General features: G+C 42.0%; 4 protein-coding genes and 1 long non-coding RNA gene across 6 annotated transcripts in view; 1 reads left to right on the forward strand and 4 right to left on the reverse strand.

The window, feature by feature from the left end:
• Positions 1-665: 665 nt before the first annotated feature.
• cnr2 (cannabinoid receptor 2) lies at positions 666-4,769 on the reverse strand. 2 transcript variants are annotated; one of them, XM_057046322.1, is made up of 3 exons: positions 4,687-4,769; positions 2,617-2,715; positions 666-2,113 (listed from the first exon to the last, which is right to left on the reverse strand). In XM_057046322.1, exons 2-3 carry the CDS (start codon positions 2,675-2,677, stop codon positions 1,026-1,028), a joined length of 1,149 nt encoding a protein of 382 aa, XP_056902302.1. In that variant the 5' UTR covers positions 2,678-2,715; positions 4,687-4,769; the 3' UTR covers positions 666-1,025. The 2 variants fall into 2 exon arrangements, with proteins under 2 accessions (XP_056902302.1, XP_056902301.1); XM_057046321.1 differs by lacking the exon at positions 4,687-4,769 and having other exon boundaries at positions 2,617-4,051.
• A 1,617-nt stretch (positions 4,770-6,386) lies between these two features.
• On the reverse strand, positions 6,387-7,945 carry LOC130532212 (uncharacterized). Its single transcript, XR_008952281.1, has 2 exons — positions 6,883-7,945; positions 6,387-6,498 (listed from the first exon to the last, which is right to left on the reverse strand). It is a non-coding gene; the product is annotated as an uncharacterized LOC130532212 (long non-coding RNA).
• An 814-nt stretch (positions 7,946-8,759) lies between these two features.
• On the forward strand, positions 8,760-12,483 carry pnrc2 (proline-rich nuclear receptor coactivator 2). The gene is made up of 3 exons (XM_057044660.1): positions 8,760-9,007; positions 9,460-9,671; positions 9,844-12,483. The coding sequence occupies exon 3, from the start codon at positions 9,864-9,866 to the stop codon at positions 10,329-10,331; it is 468 nt and encodes a 155-aa protein (XP_056900640.1). The 5' UTR covers positions 8,760-9,007; positions 9,460-9,671; positions 9,844-9,863; the 3' UTR covers positions 10,332-12,483.
• A 246-nt stretch (positions 12,484-12,729) lies between these two features.
• On the reverse strand, positions 12,730-13,666 carry fabp10a (fatty acid binding protein 10a, liver basic). The gene is made up of 4 exons (XM_057044661.1): positions 13,438-13,666; positions 13,183-13,355; positions 13,004-13,093; positions 12,730-12,843 (listed from the first exon to the last, which is right to left on the reverse strand). Exons 1-4 carry the CDS (start codon positions 13,502-13,504, stop codon positions 12,790-12,792), a joined length of 384 nt encoding a protein of 127 aa, XP_056900641.1. The 5' UTR covers positions 13,505-13,666; the 3' UTR covers positions 12,730-12,789.
• Positions 13,667-13,805: 139 nt separating this feature from the next.
• The window catches only part of myom3 (myomesin 3), a 37,575-nt gene continuing 36,569 nt past the window's right edge, over positions 13,806-14,811 (reverse strand). The window contains exon 37 of the mRNA XM_057044659.1: positions 13,806-14,707. Within this exon, the coding sequence (XP_056900639.1) occupies positions 14,438-14,707 (270 nt within the window). The 3' untranslated portion in view covers positions 13,806-14,437. The remainder of the gene's footprint in view (positions 14,708-14,811) is intronic.

A 14,811-nucleotide genomic window follows, 5' to 3' on the forward strand; every position in this document is an offset into this window, starting at 1 on the left:
GAGATGGCACATATTTGTGTTTTATTTGGTTGAAGTCTGGATCATGGGTGTGTCAGTAAATAACTACACAGATATCTGTACATTGGAGCGGTGATATATTTATTTTATATTGATCCTGCATATGTGTTAGGGTATTGTATTATACAATGGTTGTTTTTTTATTAATCAGTCATTAATATGACTTGTTTTTTTTCACATGACTGCACATTTTCCACTTACATAAAATACTTAAATATATAAACCTAGTTAATTCATTTTTAAGATGCCACAAAAAGACTGACATGGCCACAATTTGGGACTTTTTGGTGTGTGCCTGTTGTCATCCTGGCTCGTGTCTTTATCTCTGCTCGGATTCATGCAGTAAACATTGTGTCAAACCCCCTCTAGCTCCAGGCTTTTGTTGAGTTCTGCCATTCATGTAGGGGTAGTGTAGATATACCACAAGGTCTTCTGTTCCTGCATATTTGGTGGGGCATTCTCAAACACAGACAAGGGAACACACAACGAATCTGCCTTTCTACTATGTAGCGACCCGCTGTCAGCACTTTCCTTCATAGAGCTCAGTGTGTGACCAAGAGTGTTGTTCTGACATGGCAGAGGGGTCAAAGGTTATATGTCACATTATCTGACATCAGAACAAGCCAAGCAGCATTGCAACAATTAGCTCATGAATTGAAAAGCTTTATTTTGACATGACTCTGTCACTAGTATGAAGTTCTATCATACATTACATGTTAAAAAATAAAATAAAACTAGCATGTGGTCTCTTGGATTGTCAGAGGAACCTGGCAAAGGAGGACAATACACTGCAATATGCTTCTCTAAATTTATCAAGCCTTTCTTTAAACTTTACATTTTACAAATATTTTTTTTAACTTAATTTATAGCCTTCATTGCCTCCACAATGAGCACTAACACAGCAATGGAAATAAACCAAGCGTGTGAGTTTTTAATATACAGTATAGCGTTGTTCTTGTGATACCACACAGCCATAAATGCAGACTTGTCTCTGTACCGCTATTTCTTCACCCAATGTTCATCTGCTGATTGTTCACTATTTCGGAGACGGAGTTAAGTCTAATGCTTCTGGTCCCGGGCACCTCATCTTTCAAATATGGGTTGGTTGTGTTCTCCTCTGTAGAAGGAAAGCCTTGGCTTAAGTCCGCTGAGGAAGGTCTACACCTCCCAGTGTCACACAGTTTCGCTAGCAACTGCAGCAGAGCAAGTCTTAGTTCTCTGCAGCGGAGTGCATACAGCAGAGGGTTGACTGCAGAGTTGACTAGGCAGAGGGTGCTACAGAATGCAAAAGCCTTCCGTTGAGCATGTGTCAGCTGCGTAAAGACATCAGCTAGCATGAAGGAGAGTGCAGGGAGCCAGCAACCCACTAGTATAAGTAGGATCAGACCAAAGGTACGAGCTAGCCTGATATCCATCCTCATGCGGGCATGGCCGGTCCCCACTGATCCATGGAAGCTTGTCATGGAGGCTTCATGGCGATGGGCTTTCCAAAGAATAAGAGCATAAGCCCCTAAAATCAGAGCCAATAGTACAAGGATGAAGCTAGTCCAGCAGGCCAGATAGTCTGGGTTAATGTATGGAAAAAGCTCTGAACAAGCAGGATTTAGGTCAGTTGGACATCTCCATCCCATCAGAGGCAAGAAGGAGATGAAGATAGTGGTGAGCCAAAGGATCAGCAGACTCAGCAGAGCTCGTCGACGGGTCAGCAGCACCTTATAGCTGGAAGCCTGGTAGATGCACAGATACCGATCCAAAGCAGTTAGAAGTAAACTCCCCACTGAGCTGGAGAAGGCCATTGTGACACCACCTAATTTAAAGAGGTAGGCAGTGGCACTATCACTGCGGCGAAAGAGGTGGAAGTCCAAGAAACTGGTGGTGAAGAAGCAGCTGGCAAAAACATCAGCCAGCGCGAGGCTGCCAATGAACAGATAGGAAGGCCGCTTCCTCAGGGTGGCTGTGGAAGCTATGACTCCCAGCACGATGGCGTTTTCCATCAGCGTGATCGGACCTGCCAGTAAGCAGATGGTGCCAATGGCTTTCTTCTCTGCCTCGACCAGGACCATGAAGCATCCCATATTCTTACAAGACCTGTTGTCTGTGAAAGAGCACATTTTAGCTGACACTCTACACAGGAATACTTTATACATTCCAGCAAAGGGAAATTACTGTTTTACACTGTGTTATTAGACACAACGCTCTTATTAAAACTTTATCATGTAGGGGTATAAAATCATTACAAATTGCTTACAAAACTTAGAGGTTCAAAGTGTATCAAAATAAATATTTTAGTAAAAGACCATGTTTACAGATGTTTTGGTAAAGTGAGAGTTCCTCATCACACAAGTAAAACCTCTTTGGCAATGAAAGTAAAGGCAACAACCATTGTTATTTAAATAATTCTTGTGCTATGTCTAAAACACTTTATTTAATAATGCCCTTCTCTGATGCTGTTAAATAAAAAATGTCAAATAAAAACACACCACCATTTGTTCTGCTATAAAGTGCAACTTTAACGTAACAACAGAAACATTTGTACATAAATGCATTACTTGGGGAAACTGCACGTATCGATCTTTTATAAAGTTACAAATACTGTACCCATAGATGCTGAGGAGTTTTCTTTGGATCCTAAAGACACTTGATCTTCCCAGGCCTCCATTTCAACCTCTGACTGTTTTTGGGTTTTGTTATAGAGCTCTTTGAGAAAAGAAGTTGATAGATGCAAAAGATATAGCTTAATTGTCCATAAGGTATGTAACATACAGTTTGTGTCAAGCAAACACAAAATAAATGTCACATCATGCTGGAGCGTTAAGATAAAAAGCTAAATGTGTTGCTTTGTTTTCCTCTTCAGCGTCTGCCTACTTTGTTGATGAAAACCCTTTTACGTTTTACATTTAGAGGAGGAGACCAGCAACTTCCTGTGGAGAAACACTTAAAGTGATGACATGTCCTCTCTTTGTCAATATTGAAATTGTAGAGCTTAAAAGGACCATGATCATTTGTGAGTCCAGTCTGGCCATGCATTTAGAGATCAGGGTAAATAAGGCAGTGATGATTCGTTATCTGCTGGAGCTGATCCGCTCGAGATAACTGCAAGAAGGCCATAGATCTTGGTTTACAGCAGGTCATAAAGCATTTCTTACTTAATTTCGGGTAAAGATCCATGAAGCCTCATACTGTAATCTAAATGCATTTAACTGAACTAGTGTCGTATTTCTGTCTCACAAATATACACATATAGAGAATTTAAATTTGATGTTACGTTCCTGCAACACATGAATAGGAACTCAGCGTCTCTCATAGCTTCTTTTCATGTGTAACAGGAAGAAGAGTGCCCCCTTTTGGAGAGAGAGGGGATGTGTTTGATGTTCCTGACTTGAAGGTCACCACAACAGGATAAAAAACAAATCTCCAGCAGAGTGTATAATCAGTATGCAATCAATAGATTAAACCTGCTGATGGAGGCTGATGAGAGAAGCTTTAATTAAACTGAATCATTCTGTAATCAACTGACAGCGATTGTATGACGCATGGAATAGAAAAATGCTTCCATTTTTCCACATCTGAAATGTATAAACAAGTTGCTTGATTTTTAGAAATGACAAAAGAAGTAACTTTTTATCTTATGCTGCTTTGATTTGTTTTGCCCATCTTTCTAAATCAAGAAGGCATAAGCTATATAGTTAAAATTGGTGATGAATTGTTTTATTAAACAACGCTTCAAGGACCAAATTTTTTTCATCTCAATATCCGACCATGTGTGTTTGGACTGTGAATATTATACCCCTGGGCTGCTTGTCTCCTATGAGGTGCTATTTTTCATTTGCAGATTACTCTCTTTAGACTCGTACTAACCGGATATTTCTAAGCTTCCACCTGGTTGGATACATGAGAAGGAAAAAAACATCTCTCGCGATATGAACAATGAAACCTGATGTGGCAATAACTCCTTAAGTCACTCTTGCAGCCAGCGACATTGTTGCAAAATACCTTACAACCTACCTTTACAATGAAGAACATGAAAATATTCTTTAATACATTTATCATTACATCAATGTATGAATGAATGAAATGCTATTATTGTGTCCTGCATAAACTGTATGGCCATTTTATAAGAAACCGAAAAGACAAACCAGGACCCGAGCACGTCATCATCGACACATCAAGCCGATTAGACAACAAAGATACAGATAAAACAGCCAGATCCTCATTAAATAATATCTTTCTTGAATCATCTTATTTTGTAAAATACAAAAGAAAATGAGACTGTCGTCATATAACTCACACCTTTCACTTATTCTGTTCTTCTCAGCAAATATTCTTAAATACTAGATATTTGCTATGCAAATAGATAAATGGTAGATGTGATGTAACAAAACCATTTTGTCACATTTTAATAGAATTATCTTTAGTCTTTTTTAGTTAACATTGCAATGCAAATGGTTCCTGTGAATGTACGCAATGTCCAATACAATGGCAATGTTGGTTAAAAGGTGCAGAAACATGTGGTTAAAAGCTGCAGTGGTTAAAAGCTGCAGAAACATGCAAAACACACAAAATAAGCATCTTGAACCTTCTAAGGATATATTGTTGAGAAAACCTGTCCAACTCAAAGGAATTCCTCTTCATTTGAAACCTGTAATGACTGACATTTAACACGCTTACCTTGGAGATTCAGAGATCAGCGCAACTCTCTTTCAGCAGCACTGCAGACCACAGCACGATTGCACAGAGCTGTAGACTTGTCTGGTGGCTAACTGAGGGGTGAAGCTAAGGAGTGTGGTTGTGATGACATGAGGGAGGAGACACACGCACGCACACACACAATTCACGTACATCCAAATGGGCTTTTCACTAGTGTTGCTGTAGCAGTCTCTCGGGGAACTCAAAACGTGTATTTACTCCTATTTTAAAAATAAAAAATACATACAAACTGGAAAATCAATCCTATGTTTCAATTCCCACAGACCTGAGCATCACATGGGAGGAGTACACTTAAAGGTGTTAGTGGTGGCAGCTGAAAGTGAAAAACATGTCAATAGGAGAAAACCAGTTTGTGATAAACAAGCAAAAGTGACCTTTTAAGATTCCATGGGGAGATTTTCAAATGCATTAGCAGCCAGATCGAGACAGCCTACAACTCACACGGTCAGAACTGTAGTTGAAAGTGTCTCAGTAGATCATCCTGTATGACTTGTTTCATCTGATAAAAGTCCATCAAGGTAGCCAAAGACATCGTGTCATGAGGTTATTCCTGGATGGGCAGCAACACTGTTTCCTGCCAACTATTTCACTGATTACTTTCAATTAATCTTCATTTTGCAGATGCAATGTATGCTCACCCCTTCCCAAGGACAACAGCCTACGTTTACCATATTTTTCAAATATCAAATGCTCGCTTGGGGGGAATTTAAGTTCTGTTTTTGGTGTAACTGCATTGAAGACTCCAAAAATTACCATTGGTGGGCGGATTTAAGGCGCAGTACTGTTTATGCACGACAGGGGGCAGACCGTAGCAAAGTGGTTCGACGCAACTCTTTAACCCCGAGAACTGAATGGTGAGACAGATGAAGGCCTTTTTTAGAGAGAGATGTTTTCTGAAAAACCTTTAGGTATTCAAAAAGATATATAAATATGGACCTTAAAGGAAACAGAAATCGGGTGTTGTCTTCCCCTCCTGTGGCTTGATAAATCCAGCAGTACAGAAGGAAGGAAATGTGATTAGAAGCAGACTGCTGCGCGCTCTAATAAGCTTTCTTCTCAGTCACTGTCTGTCTGACCAGTGGCAGAACAGAACACAGGACTGAATGCGGCTGGAAATGTTCAATTAGCAGCTGGATCACGTCACTCTGTCACACAAACCTCTTTTTGGAGATGACCGTGTACATAAACAGTGTACAGCGTATGGGTACAGCTGGAATTCATTAGTCACATTTCCTCTCCAATATCAGATCACTGCAGTGAAAGGAGAGGCAAAAAGATCAAAGAAAAATCAAATTACTTAATGGAAAATGATTTGATAATGGTTTTATTTGGGCCTGAGAAAGTGAAATATAAGCCCTTATGTATCATCCATTGGTACTGATGTCAATATAACGACACTTGAGCAATTATGTGATTATGAGTTTTATGAATGGGAAACTCAAATCATTAAGATGAATTTAAACACAAAGCTGGTTGGTGATACTTTAAACTGTCAACTGTCAGGTGGACAAAAACCTCTTTAATTGGTTTGTAGTGACACCGTCAAGTTATTTTTGGGGGTGAAGGTTTTCCTTCCCTCTCAGGTTTATTTGCCCTTATTTTCCAACTTGAAAGGAATTGCAAGATTGAAGGTTGAATAGGATTTCACTCAAAGGCAACAGTCTGGGTTTCCATTTTTTTTCCTTTATTATAATATTTCCATCAGGGTGACTTCTTAGTTTAGAGACAGCCCAAGATCACAACAGGTAGCCCAGTGGCCACTAGGTGAAAAACCTTGAAATAGAAAAGAGAAATATAAACATATGGGACTGTTCGACAAAGAAATGAACATGTTTAAGAACTCACACAGACATTACACATAAAACCCAATAGTCATAAATATAAATGTGCAAACTCGCAATAATGTAACCAAGGAAGTAGGCTACACCCTAATTTCATTAAGACAACCAGGTTTAACTGTGTTTCAGTTGCTACAAACTACAACAATATACCTGTTTGGGCCTGCACCTCTCACTGAACACCAACATCCTAATTGTAAACAGTACTGTTTGTGAAAGTGAACGTTCTAACTCAATCAGCGCAGTCACAATACAGTATTACGTCTTTCTTCCGACACACTGACATTTAAGGCTTAAAACAAATTAAAATGGTGCTTACCAACTGTCCCTCCAGATCTTGCGAGCAAACACCTCGAGAATTGTCTCATTGCTTTTCTAGCTTGGGAATGAGGACAATTGGAAACACCTTGCAGGTGTGGAAGGCACGCCTCTGCGTGGTGGCGTCACAAACCTTTCCCTATTCTACTTGCAATTACACTTACCCACCACCAGGAACCACTAAAGTGCCAAGCAAGTAACAAGGGGTTTGGCTTTACAGACACTGCTGGGGATTTTTTTGTTATTGTTGTTCTGTGGGTGCTTTTCTGTAACAGGCTTCAAATTCATTTGAAACTTCAACTTTCCTTTTTCCACCAATATTTCCAGGGAACTTTATTAACAGGTATTTATTCTCCTAGGTAACACAAATTCCTGTTAACTTGTGTGCATTTTCCCAAACTTCATCTTTCTGAAAAACGTTTTTAAAATCAGGCTTTTGAATGATAGGAGCGTACTAAAAGAAGCCTTCTCAACTATTTGCAGATTTCTTTTGGTGTGTGCCCTACTTTCGCCGGCTTGTCAGCTCTTTTTCCACAGACTTGATCGTTTTGAGCCTCTGAATTTATTCCTCGGCCTTAACCTCATCGCCCGCCCACCTCTCACATTTTATCTTTTGCTCCATTCTCCAAATGATAATAAGCCTTCCCCAGCCCAGAGACCCACCCCCTGAGGATTCCAGATAATCTGAAAGTCCTCCCCCCTCTTATCAGGGAGAGTTTGTGGTTTGGGGGCCCCATCCCCCAGGTAGTTTCTGCAAAAACTCACAGAAAACCCTTCAAAGCACAATTAAATGATAAAAAATTCCTTCTGTGGAAAAGGGGCTTATGAACCCCGACCTGGCTCTGGTTTCCCAGTCAACAGCTACAAATAAAGGCTAATATTAGGAAGCAAGAAGCGCATTTAGTAGAGTTCAAACAACTTTATTTCATTCCGTTTCTAAGGAATAGCCACTGTGCATTGACAGTGTGCCTTTTGGAGCCCTCATATATGGATGTTTGTCCACCTGATGACCTACAGAAGCCTGTGGCTGACCTATTTTCCATAGACGGCTCACTTTTGGAACGGCCTGCCTCAAAGGCTGCTTCGCCCTGGGGAGTGGCCCCACGTCATCAGCTGGGTGATCTGGCTGGCACAAATACTGTTGCGCAACTCTTTTAAAGTACAGACATTTCAACAAGTTAGAACAGGAAAAATGGAAACTGCTGGTGTCAAATGACACTGTGGTTTCTGTTTAACAGTAATCTGCCTTGCTGGGGAAACTGTAACAATAGTATTAATTTTAACCCCCCAAAAAACATCAAGGGTAAAGATTTACAGAGTTACAGATGATTAGTTTTAATAGCAGCATTCATAGCAGTGATTCATGATTTAGGCTTGACTATCGAACTTAGTTTGTTGTGAAGACAACTGCGCAGATGGGGGGATGGGCAACCCTAAAGCCAGGTTTTATTGTATAGTACAGCCTGTTGCAGCTGTTTCAACCGAAATGTTCGGTTCATGTGCACAAACAGGAAGCGAAACAAGAATGATCGGTACACGGTAAGTGCAGAAATCAAGAAAACAAAGCACCTAATTCAGGCTACGACGCGGACAGAGCTGAGTTTGCCTTATTTGAACAAAGGACCGGCGTTACATAACCCGATTTCGGAGATTACTCGAATTCTCTGCGTGGTGATTTATGGGTGTGATTCTCGCCAAAGTGTTAAAAGTTTAGTCGATCGGAAGTGTTTTGTTTCTCGTTTGTTTTTGTTTTTTAACTTCTCGTCAGAAAACCCGAAATTAGAGGAGGGCCGGTGATTGACGTCACCGGTGTGGCAACAGCAGCGCAGCGTCTCGCGTTTCGCTTTCTGATTGGTCCTTGTGGGCGTTCTCGGAACGTGATTGGTCAGTTCCGAGAAAGCTTGCGCTACATAGTCGTCCTGTAGATTCCATTTTGTTGCAATTCAGACGGAGTCGGGGGAAGATGGTGGTTTATTGAAACCTCATCGAACACCACAACTGTTGAAGTCGGTAGATTCGTCGGGAAAATACAGCTCGCTGTGCTTCTCGCAGAGTCCTTCGAGTAATTTTACAGGCGTTCATTTTTCTTTGACGAAAGTCGTCGTCAATCAGGCCAGAAGAAGTCGGTAAGAGACGCAGCTCGGTGCCTCGTCGCCATATTGAGCTCAGCCTTCCTTTGTTTTGGTTTTCTGCCAGCGTAGTCCGACCCTTTCGGGGTTTTTTATCGCGTCTTATCGCTTATCTTAAAAATATTCGTCCTGGTCAAACGCGTCGAATTGGAGTCACCAAACAAAGATGTTTAAAGCCCCTTTCAAGCGACTTAAGAAGGAGGAAGTAAGATGTCGCAGTTGGAATATGACGTCGCTGGGATTATTTTTTTTGACCTAATATGATCATATGATGTGTATCTAATTTGTCTCCCCCCGTTTAGCACTGCATTTGGTAAATTACATACTATAAACAGTAAAAACAGCCCACAACAAAACAGACGTTTTCAATAGAAAATCGCCAGGAATTTACGAACGCCTGGAATTCTTTGGGTTAATAAATATTTATATATTTTTTTTTTCCTCTGCAGTTTTTCCCGACTTCTGTGAGCATCGTGTTCCGAGGTGAATTGATGTTCAGCTCGGTTCCACGGCAAAACAACGCTCTTTGGCACATGAAAACCCTGGGTCTTGCTGGACATAGAAGTGCAGTGAGAAGCAGATCGAGAGCTGCTCCAAGGACTCGGAGCCCAGTTGAAGACCCAAGCAAAATCGGTTCAGCCCACTTTGCCACAACAAAGAGGTACGCTGGAGCTGTTTTGGTCGGAGCTGCGCGGGGGGAGGGGCGGTCTAGACTGGTGTTCCTGCACGTAGCCCTCGGCTGGTTCTAGTGGGAGGCGGTGCGGCTGCTGGGAAGAGCGGGAGCATTGTATAGATTTCCGACTTATTTCTAATGTTTTACCCCCCTCTGACAGGTGACATCTAGTGCAGAAGCATGGGAGGTGGAGAGAGATACCACATTCCAGTTTCTCATCCCGAACACCCCCTGCCCAAGAAAAACCACCTGGGTCGGGGGAAGCAGCGAAACCGCGAGCAGAACGGGGCGGCAGCCTCCGCGGGAGGGGTGGGAGCCCTTCACCACCACGGGCATCGCAGGAATGACAAAGGCTCGGTCTACCACAGGTCTCCTGAGGCGCGGCAGGCCGTGTCTGCAGAGAAGAATGCTTCTGTCCGTTTTGCCACCAGTTACGACCAGAACTGGGAGGGTGCAGTGTCTCACCTCAGCGCGTTTCTGACCACCCAGGGAAGTCCCAGCTATGCTGGGCCCAAATTCAGTGAGCCGCCCTCGCCTAGCGTGTTGCCTAAGCCCCCCAGTCACTGGGTGTCCTTCCCAATGGACTCCTGTGATAACAGGGAAATGATGGCCTTCCAGCTCAAGAGCCTCCTCAAGGTGCAAGGCTGAGAGGAACGCCAACACCCGCTCATCAAAACAATCCCAACGACCTTTGCTCTTTGTGGGTACGTACACACCAGCAACGCCGGAGCTGTAGCAATTTTAGCTGTTTTTAAATTGACCCCAACGTTGTCAAGCATTTACAGTCTCCTTCACTGTGATTGTTTATTCAACGGAAATTGTAGTTTTAAGCATATGTTTTGACCAATTTACAGGTTTTGGGTCTTGCTGGTGGGTAATGCTTGTAAGGAGTCAGTTTCTGAAATTGACGACTAACTGGATTTCTTATGTACTTCTGTTTTCCTTTAATGCTGGCTGTCAACAGATTGAGTGTTCTTTTTTAAACCTAAAAGTATGGTAGTGCCATACTTCCAAAAGTAGTTCCATATCTGCCGCCCCTTGTAAGAATTTACCATCCTTTTTTGACGTATCTTTTTATTACTTTACATGAGTTTGATTTCCAGAGGCGCCTCTAGATGTTCAGGTGCAAACAAACTCAACATTTTAGCTCCGTGTTCTGACTAGGGTCCAACTTTTTTTTTTTTAATTTTGTCCCATTTTTTTTGGAAGGGATAGACACTCGGCTGCAATTCTGCAGGGAAGTTTGCCATTTTACGGGTGGTAATAAGCTATTGTGAGTATGTACAGGTAAATAGAGAAGCCCCTAACTGAAGGGTAATTACACACCGTGGCACAGGGCTTCGGACTGGCAGCTCCTGTAACTTTTTTTATTGCGCTGTGCGCACATGCACTATAGGAGCTGACCTTGTCTTAGGCCATATCAATAACATTGCATTATTTTGTATAGGTCCATTTCTGTTGTTTAAAGATGTGAACTTCTGTTTGTAACCAAAGTAATGCTTCATTCTATTTTCTTGGATATCCTTTATGTGGTCGGTGTGTTATCCACTGCCACTTAAATGTTGCCAGTCTGAGCAGTGAATGATTTTTAGACCCCTTGGTCACCCGACACACTCGCTGTGGTCAGTACCATTATTCCTCCACTCTTTTACAATAGATCTGCAGCTTTAACACGCGGAAGGGGCCAGGCCTGTGTGCTTTTTTTCACACGGCAGGGGCCTGTTGGCTGCACGCATCGATAAGCAGTAACTTGGCAAAAAGGTGTGATCAAGGGGTCCTGTTATGAGGCATGGAGCCAAACCTTATGTTTACAGACTAGGTCTCGGGAGGGTGACTGACACATAATCAAAAGAGCCTCTTTTTCATCCTCTTGCACTGCAATCTTGTCAACTTCCTCATCAGTTCCAGGGCCAGGTGCGTTGTCGACTATCTCCTTCTGGATTCTATATTGTTGTGAGTCAATCTTCTTAGAGGGCTGTCTTTGGTTTCCCTGTGCAGAATTGGAGCTGTTTACAGCCAGCCTAAAATGACTAAACAAAGTATGAGAGCTTATTTGTGACTTCAAGAGCCATGTAAATAATGAAATGGTGTAAAGTACTTGTAGCATATGTACATTTACAGGCCCGATTTGTGGCCTGTCTGACAAAAGTATTTTTAGTATTAACACTGAATGTATAAGACATGCTAAGGACGTGTCTTAACTTCAATACTGAAGAATATTTTTGTTTAAAAAAACTGCCTATAGCATTTGTCAGTACCCCTGCACTGAGTTGTTGCACATGTTTTATATTTTGTACTATGCAGTGTAGGGAGAAGATGCTAAATGCACATGAACTGAAACTAAAGTATGAATTGGACCCCGTGGGAGACGTGCTATTGTGTTATCAATCATGATCCTTGTCCCCCCCCCTTCCCCTCTTTTGTGCCTATTTTGAAGTTTATTCTCAAACTGACAATATTGGAAATCCGGCCACCGTTTTTCAACTGTATCTTCCGCCAGTTGAAGATCCAACCGGGTCTGTTTTTGGTTCTGTAATCATTTCCATTTTCTCATCATCACATTTTCCTGATTGGTTCATACATGGCAACGTCTCTCTACTCCAAATTTGAAACCTGTGATCAATTGGCTGCCAATTTAGTCCCACTGTTTGTTTTTTTGTCACCAAGAAGATGAAGATGTCCCCTATTCAAGATTTGTTACAATTGGAGTTTTTATTTTTTGTTTGTTTTTAAAGGCAAATGCACTCTTAAATTCATGTCTAAATTAAAAAAAGAAAATAAATCCCTCCCCCTTCCCCCACTTCTTGTCTGTGTTTTTTCTTGGTTAAGTATAACTCACTCATTTAATGATCAATGGTTTCTCATTTAATTAAAACCTGTCCATGAAGTCAGTTTTCAGAGCAAAGATCATCTTTCAACACCACGTAAAAAGGCCGCAGCAGTTAAAATCCAAACTTCAGACTAAAGTTTATGGAAAAAGTTTCAGATGCACGCCGACGTTCCAATGAAAATTAGATATTTAAGTAAAGAATTGCCACACATCACATTTGTAGGGACACATTTAATTCATATTTGTTTTAAATAGGCCTTGTTGTGCTTTCCCGTCTTAGTTCATCTTCTTGCTCTTCCTGATGAAAGTTGTTGAGCCCATGGTCAAAGTCTGAAAATAATCAAAGAATTCTTCAATGTGACTGTTCAAAAACATAGCAACGTCAGCTTTACACACACACACACACGCATATATATATAGGTCTACATATGAAGACCTATATTGTTCATATTACTCTTAAAGGTGTGTCTGTAGAAGACATCTACTGTACCTCAATCATCTCTCCACCTTTGAGCTCCTGCATGTGGCAGAACTTTCCAGTTTTGCACACCAGTTTGCCCCCCTCCATGGAGACAGTGCACTGTGGGTTTGTGGAGATGGTGCAAGTGAGAACGTGATTGAAACTGGAAGCGTGAATAAAGCGGGCTCATGCCAGAGGGGCCGACCGACCTTGAGCTTCTTGCCATCCATGGTGGTGATATCAGCCTCCTTGCCGATGGTAAAGGAGTTGGTCACAGTCTTTCCGGGTGTTTTGGAGGTGACAACAAAGTCATTGCCGTTCTGCTTGATCTCGGTAACGGGCTTGATGTCTTTGGCCATCTTGATGACGTCTTCTGGCAGTTCTGGTTTAAAAAAAATCCACACATTTAACACACTAAGTCTATCTGGAATCAGAGCAAGGTCTGGCCCGGTGTTATTTCTCACCCATGGCCTTGAGGAACTCCTCGTAGTTCTCCTGGGCGTAAACCTGCCATGTTCCGTTGAAGTCCATGTCGTCTAGATCTGGATTCTCCTTAACCGAGGTGGGCTGGAGGCTGTGACAGCTGTGTGAAGCTCAACACAATGTGAAGGATGTGATCGGAGTGGTTCTGATTGTTATAGGGGACAGGTTAGGGGCCCGGCTCTGTGTCTAATGAGTAACAGGCCTCTGAGGTAATCACAGTTGTTTGAACAACCTTAGGTCCACTTACTCCTGTGATATTTGTCACGTGCATCCACGTCCATCACTGACTAGATAGCCTGACTGGATAAAGTGATGCAAGCAAACTTTTGGAGACCAAATGAAGAATCGCTTTTTATGCACACACCAAATCTTTATTAAAGTGATTCCAGGAAGCGTCCATGAAGGCAACATCTTGACTGAACATCTCTCAGCCTGCCTTTGAACTCCATCAGCGCATCACCTGACAGGGCGGTGGGGGCAATGACATGGCGGACTGTTTGCTTTTAAAGTACAGGAGCGGCTTGCACAATCATTCAGAAATATGTGGACTAGCATTTATGAGCTGGTCAGGACCCACGATAAAGGGGAAATATCCCTAAAACAAATACAGATTAAAAAAGATCCCAATAAACATCAACAAATCAGTTTAAATCTTGCAAATGGAACTTTTCATCTTGCTAATAGTAGCTGCTAATAGTAGCATGCTAAGTCTGTATGTTTAATGCATCCATACTTGTAAAGGTACTGTGCTGCTTGTTTGGAGAAATTCTTTTTTTAAAGTTGATATTAGCCATTTGTGAAATGAGCTGTCAAATTATATTTAAAAGCAGCTTTCAGAGGCCCTATTTTCAGTCTCAGCAAACATTTAAAGGCTAAAATAAAAGTTCCTCATGCTCTATAAACTAACACACCACTCCACTTTGTAGCCATCTAACTCAGATTCTTGCACGCACACGTGTCTCCATCCTGCGTGGACATCTCTTAGCCCATCTCCACAGCGTTCTCCGGAGGTGTCTCTCCACACTTGTAGACGCTCACGGTCACATCCACCTTTTCCGAGCCGTACTCGTTGCGCACAAAGACGCTGTATTTTCCTGAATTTCCCACCATGACGTTGTTGATTGTGATGGTGCTGCCCTTGTGCTCCCTGGAGATGGTAAACTGGCCTTGGTCGAGGATCTCCTTGTCATTCTTGAGCCAGATGATCTCTGGATCTGGCGTGCCATCAATAAAGCACGTCAGACACAGCGACTGAGCAAAGCATGATGGGAAAGACACCAGAAAAGTCCAATTATCATCTGTAAAAGGAAATAGTTGGAATGATTTGTGAATCCAAGTTTCCTGACAGCTCATAC

The sequence above is a fragment of the Takifugu flavidus genome, chromosome 10 (assembly GCF_003711565.1).
Source record: "Takifugu flavidus isolate HTHZ2018 chromosome 10, ASM371156v2, whole genome shotgun sequence".
NCBI lineage: Eukaryota > Metazoa > Chordata > Actinopteri > Tetraodontiformes > Tetraodontidae > Takifugu > Takifugu flavidus.

Bases quoted from the DNA above. Each gene is read 5' to 3' on its own strand.
- cnr2 (XM_057046321.1), bottom strand. From the start codon at position 2,779: ATGTTACATACCTTATGGACAATTAAGCTATATCTTTTGCATCTATCA. The intron at 2,114-2,616 runs GTACAGTATTTG...GCTCTTTCACAG, and splicing joins AAACTCCTCAGCATCTATGG to ACAACAGGTCTTGTAAGAAT.
- pnrc2 (XM_057044660.1), top strand. From the start codon at position 9,864: ATGGGAGGTGGAGAGAGATACCACATTCCAGTTTCTCATCCCGAACAC.
- fabp10a (XM_057044661.1), bottom strand. From the start codon at position 13,504: ATGGACTTCAACGGAACATGGCAGGTTTACGCCCAGGAGAACTACGAG. The intron at 13,356-13,437 runs GTGAGAAATAAC...TTTTTAAACCAG, and splicing joins GGAGTTCCTCAAGGCCATGG to AACTGCCAGAAGACGTCATC. The intron at 12,844-13,003 runs GTACAGTAGATG...GATTATTTTCAG, and splicing joins AAGGTGGAGAGATGATTGAG to ACTTTGACCATGGGCTCAAC.